This window comes from Hemibagrus wyckioides, linkage group LG14 (assembly GCF_019097595.1).
Source record: "Hemibagrus wyckioides isolate EC202008001 linkage group LG14, SWU_Hwy_1.0, whole genome shotgun sequence".
Taxonomy (NCBI): domain Eukaryota; kingdom Metazoa; phylum Chordata; class Actinopteri; order Siluriformes; family Bagridae; genus Hemibagrus; species Hemibagrus wyckioides.
In genome coordinates, this window is record NC_080723.1 from 18,265,759 (window position 1) to 18,271,758 (window position 6,000).

Genomic DNA, 6,000 nt, shown 5'->3' on the forward strand with positions numbered 1-6,000 from the left:
CGGATAAGTGGTACAGACAATGAAATGAAATATGTCAACACTACTTGCTAACCTTTCTAGCTAGCAATTAGTGAATATTATGCAAAATGTTAACAGTGTTAACAGCTTTACACACATGAGAAGTGTTCCCTTACTTTTCTTTACTTTTTTTTTATTTATTTATTTATTCATTCATTCATTCATTCATTCATTCATTCATTCATTCGTTCATTTATTTATTTTGTTTTGTTTTAACAAAATCTATAGCAGCTGTCCAGTTATTAATTGTTTGAGATGTTGCCTTATGAAGTTGCCTAACTGGGTTTGATCAAATCATCACCATCATCCTGAGTAGTTGTTACTGTTGCTGAAATGTTACTCAGAATTTTTCTGTATTTCAGCGTTAATTAATTTTGTAGACATTTACATAAAAGTTGCACTTTGCAATGCAATACTTCTCTTCTGCTGACAGTTTGTAAACAAATACTATATATACAGTATTTTGATTACAATTTTGTATTGTGAAATATCCGAGCATATTTTTCTGTCAAATATCTCCTGTTTTGAAATAATTAATTTTCCTTTTTATTTATTTGCTGATTTTTCTTCTTCTTTTTTTCCTTTTGTCAATTTTCATTTGTCCAGTTTTGGTGTTCCTACTGTAACCTCAGGAGTAGAACCTCATGGATCCACACACCACCGTGTTATTTAATCTGAGATGCTTTTCTGCTCAGCGTGGGTGTAAAAAGTGGTTATTTGGCTCACTATAGCCTGAATTCTAGATTCTGATTGGTCAAAAAATGTTCACTCATTTTCTACAACAGGATCTCACTTTTGCAGATGTTCCAAAACATTTGTTAATGTTAAAAAGTAATTTTAAACAGTAAATAAGCTTTAATAAATAAATAAATAACACTGTAATCACAGACAGATTGCTGTGATGTAAGAGGAATAAAACACATGCTATTTATGGAAAATATAACTTCAGGGCTACATCACCCTGCTGCTGACTATTTTCCTATAACAACCTGTCCTCATTGTTTTTATTCATTATTTCAAGACTTCCAAAGAATGCACTGTTATGAATGTAACATCTAATTGTTAATGTCAAATGTAAAAAAAAATATCAATAACAAATTGAGTCTGAATTTGCTTACCATGATAGTTTCCACCTTGTCCTGTCTTACTCGATATGATCGTGATTGGCCGGCTGGACATGGCTTCCTGAAAAACAGCAGCAGCAGGGAAGCGTGGGTATTAACAGTTAATGGCTTTTATTAGATATTAGGACAGCAGAATCTCCCCAGCCTGCTACTGAGAAGATTTGTAGTGTTCCTTGAAACACAGGAGCCTGCTGTTATTCACAAGAGATCAATTATCCGACACTTAATAAGTCTCTTCCCTCTGTGACCTTTCATGAAAGACAAGCTTTTGTAAAATGTTGTACACAACAAAGATGCCACTCGCGATCTCAGACGGCCGGCGAAAGACGCAGACTCTCGGCTAATTGCTTGAACTGCTTTCCGCTGCCATTACCTTCATTCAAATCTAAGAATAAATGCATTTTTCGTGTCAAGGTTGTGAAAATCCAGTCTCGTAGGAGGCTTTGCTAATGCATTTTTAAAAGCAGCAGCTCTGAATGCCATTCAAATTACAGTGACAGACTTGCATTCATTTGCAGCTCATGAGGCACTACAGTCTCGAAAGCAGCACTTTGGTGGACTGAAAAGCAGAAAGATTTTTCTAATACAAATACAGGGTTTTTTTATTTTTTTATTTTTTATTTATTTTTTGGAAGAGAGAGCTTAACCAGCTTCAGTATGTAGGGTTTATTATTATTATTATTATTATTATTATTATTATTATTATTATTATTATTATTAATTATAATAATTTTCAGCGCTTTGGTGGACTGAAAATGAGAAAGATTTTTCTAATACAAATAAAGAATTTTTTTTTTTTTTTTTAATTTTAAAGAAGAGAGCTTAACCAGCTTTGGTATGTAGGGTTTTATTATTATTATTATTATTATTATTATTATTATTATTATTATTATTATCATCATCATCATCATCATCATCATCATCATCATCATCATCATCATTATTATTATTATTATTATTATTATTATTATTATTATTATTATTATTATTATTTTCTGTTATTGGAATCTGTCAGGATAGTATTGTTTATCGCATACTACATACAACCTTGACACTGCTAATTATCATCTTTTGGGGGCCAGAAAAATATCAAACCTTAAACAAACTATTAAGTATTTCAAGTATTCAAGGAAAATGTGAAGAACTACAAACTTCCAATATTTTACACTTATAGTCGGTTTACTCATATACTGGAAACAAGCCTGACTTCAGCCCACACAGCTGTCTTGCACTTCTAAATTTATATATAAATATTTAATAGCCTTATTACACCAGTCTAGATTTACTCTAGCCAATGCACAGGAAAGCTGAAGGAATGGAAATGACCTTTCTTCGGAAAATGTGTGAAAATTTATAGATGTACTATAATCACATCATCTAAGGGGTTTCCTATATCCTAAAAACCCTACATACAAGTGGACTGGCTAGTCGAAATTGGTGTAATAGGTGTAAGTGTGTGTGTGTGTGTGTGTGTGTGTGTGTTATACAGTATTAGAATGATCTGTGGGTTTATTTCTATATCCTAAAAACCGTACATGCTGGTAGACTGGTTACTCGAAATTTTCCTAATGTGTGTGTGTGTGTGTGTTATAATTGAGTGATCTGTGGGTTTATTTCTATATTCTAAAAGCCATAAACTTAGGTGGATATCCTGAAAACTATAAATGTAGGTGGATCGTGGATTGACTACACAAAATTGGTGTCATAGGTGTAAATGTGTGTGTATGTGTGTGTGTGTTATAATCAAATTATCTGAGAGTTTCCTTCTATTTCCTTCTAATGCATGTATGTATTTGGATTGTCTGTAGGTGTATATGAAATAAGTGTGTGTGTGTGTGTGTGTGTGTCATCCCTTGCAATGCATTCCACACACACTTCCTGGGATTGACTCTAGATCCATCATGCCTCTGAGCAGGATAAAGCGTTTACTGAATGAAGCTGAATGAATATAAATGCATTAAGTGCATACAGAAATTCCTGCTGTTCAGAGCTGCTTGCTCTTCCTTTCATCTGCAAGGAATCCTTATTATGTATGAAATTGGCGTACAAGCCTCATTTTAACCAGCTTTCACAAGGCAACACTAAGCGAGGTTCTGTTCTTACATATCCAGATGAAGCTGCGTTGCACTAAAAGGATGATTTAAGCATGAGAAAGTAAAAGAAACTGGAAGTGGCCAATTAGCAGAAGGTAGTTTCGTGTGTGAGCTCGTCTGCTTCGGAATGCCTCGGTTGTTGGTTATACCTTGTTCTTGTCATGTGGGAGAATTTGGAAGGTTCAGAAACCTTCCAAAGGGACCACTGTCATTCGATTTATAATAATAAAAAAAAAATCTGTAAAGTTTAAGCTTATTCTTATGTATTAGGGTTTTTTTCCATCTAGCTGATCGGGCAACCATGCTCAGGGGTGCCAGATCTGCAAGATGAAGCCAGGGTCTATTTTATTAATTTCTTTAAATGTGAATTGTAAATTATATTCTTGACTTACTTATTAATTATTTAAGTATTCTCCTATTGTTGCATTGAGGATGATAGTGAAGAATCATGATGATAACGAGGGTAATAATAAAAATTAGGTTACTTTATTTTGTTTCCATGGTTGGTTTGTAAGGATATGTTTTTATGTTTTCGGTGCTTGAAAAAGACAATAAGAGGTTTATTTTATTTTTATTTATTTTTTTAATTACATGTATTAAAGAAATTCAGTGCATTAAATGGGACTCTTTTTTTCCCCAGTTTCTATATTGCAGCGATTTTGAAACATTTACACAGTTTAATTCAACATTTCTACATCTTTTCAATAAGTTACCAGGAAATGCTTTGACATTTCCCCTCACAGTCAACTTAATGCCCTTAACAGCTCTTATGTGTCATGACCTAGTCTTCATTGAAGAATTTTTATTTATTATGACATTTTATTTTCTCGATACTAAGCTCAAGCTTCATTTTTAGTCTCATCTATTTTGATTTGTTGAAGGTGTATGAGTCCACTGAATTCTATAAATTCTACTAAAGACACATCTTTCTGCCTATTGATAGATTGTGGGTTTTTGAATATTAAGTATACATAATGAGTTATTAAGTGGAAAAAACAACATGACATCGTAGCTAATAATTATTTTTATTTTTAAATAATGGCATGGCTTTTTTTCCTCCTTAATACATGTAGAACGTCTGTAGTGTTCTTCGGACTAATTGGTAAATCGTAGGTGAACTTGTTAAGTTTACTTTAAAAAGTATTTTAATATCATTAGTTTTGTTTGAACTACATATTTACCTGAATGTGCTTTTTCAGTCGAATTAAAAATAAAAAATAAAAAAATCTAGACAGCTCTTTCTATATCACACATAAGCTACCAGTCTGAGAGATTTTTTTCTCAGAGTATGCTTTTGGCATGATCAGGATTTGAACACATAAAACTCCCAACCAGAGGCCTGACACATCTTGAAATAATGATGTGATTTGTTAATGCTAGCTCCAGTTTTAACTCAACATTATAAGATTATACATAAGTAAAGGGGCTTTACATTTTCTCTCCAACTTGAATATAAAAGGTTTGATATTTTATGAATTGAATATTGTATATGAATATACTGGATTGAAATGTCCAAATAATAATGGAATCTGGTATACTTCATTTTGACTTTAAGATAAGATAAGATAAGATAAGATAAGATAAGATAAGATAAGATAAGATAAGATAAGATAAGATAAGATAAGATAAGATAAGATAAGATAAGATACAACTTTATTAATCCTGAAGGAAATTGTTTTGCCAGAGACTGCTTCAGATTACACAAGAGAAATAAATGTAAATGAATTACAATTATATTTTTTTTACCATTAACATTAATTGTAAATATATTCTATATAATTAATTAATTAATTATTGTATTTAATATACTTCTATTTCATCTCTACAGTTATATTTGGAAATACTAGTTAAACTTGCAATAAACTTGTAGTATACTTGAATAATAATAATATGGTCATAACACACACACACACACACACACACACAAATAAACTGGCATTAATTTAATAGCATCTTACCTTATTAAAAGTACAGAGATTTAATTCTCTCCTCAGTAGGTGAGAAGTCTTTATAGCTGAAGACCCTTGATGTAAAGGGATTCCCAGGCTTATAAAAGAAGCTCCATCCATGTGAACTGGGTATAATTTCATTCTCTCACTCATTAACCCAAATGCGCTCTCACTGCGCACTCAGCAACTAAATAATCCACTGCCCACATGTGTATCACGGCCTGAGAACGAAAGCTTGAAGTTACTTTGACTAATGACAAACTCTGAAATAACTGGAGCATAATAATATTTAACTATACTGAAAGTCTATTCCACCATGTGGCGTCTTGTAAAAACCTGACATCTTGTGGCAAAATGGTGCCAAAATCAGGTTGTGAAGAGCGTACTGGTTTTCTGCCAACTTCTTGTTGTTATTGATGATGATGATGATGATGATTATGATGAATTATCTCCTTCATACATTCAACAGTTTAGATCAGACCTGTAATGTTTACAGGATAGAGTAAACTGGGCATCCTGACCTCTTGAAAGTCAACCATGCTTCATTGCTTTGGTTTTCAGCACCTTCTCATACTTTTGGATACAACTTGACCTCCAAAGAGACTGATCCCAAAGGTCTTCGGTTTTTCTGCCAGCTGGCATCCGAGTCTGCGTAGCATTCCAACAAAACCAGGGATTTTCCTCAAATATGATAGATGGGAAAATTCATTAGGAATAACTATACTCATATTTCCTGAACCAGAGTGTTTCCTTATGCGGGGATTTCTTCAAAATAAGAAAGCCTAAAATAAATCCCTGCTAAACTACCCTTATTTA

General features: G+C 32.6%; 1 protein-coding gene across 2 annotated transcripts in view; it reads right to left on the minus strand.

Annotated features, from left to right (window-relative positions):
• Positions 1–5,342, minus strand: part of slc34a1a (solute carrier family 34 member 1a) — a 28,696-nt gene extending 23,354 nt beyond the window's left edge. Inside the window, exons 1-2 of one of the 2 annotated variants that reach the window (XM_058407959.1) lie at positions 5,194–5,342; positions 1,137–1,203 (exon numbers count right to left, since the gene is read on the minus strand). In XM_058407959.1, the coding sequence (XP_058263942.1) occupies positions 1,137–1,203; positions 5,194–5,337 (211 nt within the window). In that variant the 5' untranslated portion in view covers positions 5,338–5,342. The remainder of the gene's footprint in view (positions 1–1,136; positions 1,204–5,193) is intronic. The other variant, XM_058407958.1, reaches the window with a different exon arrangement.
• Positions 5,343–6,000: the final 658 nt, after the last annotated feature.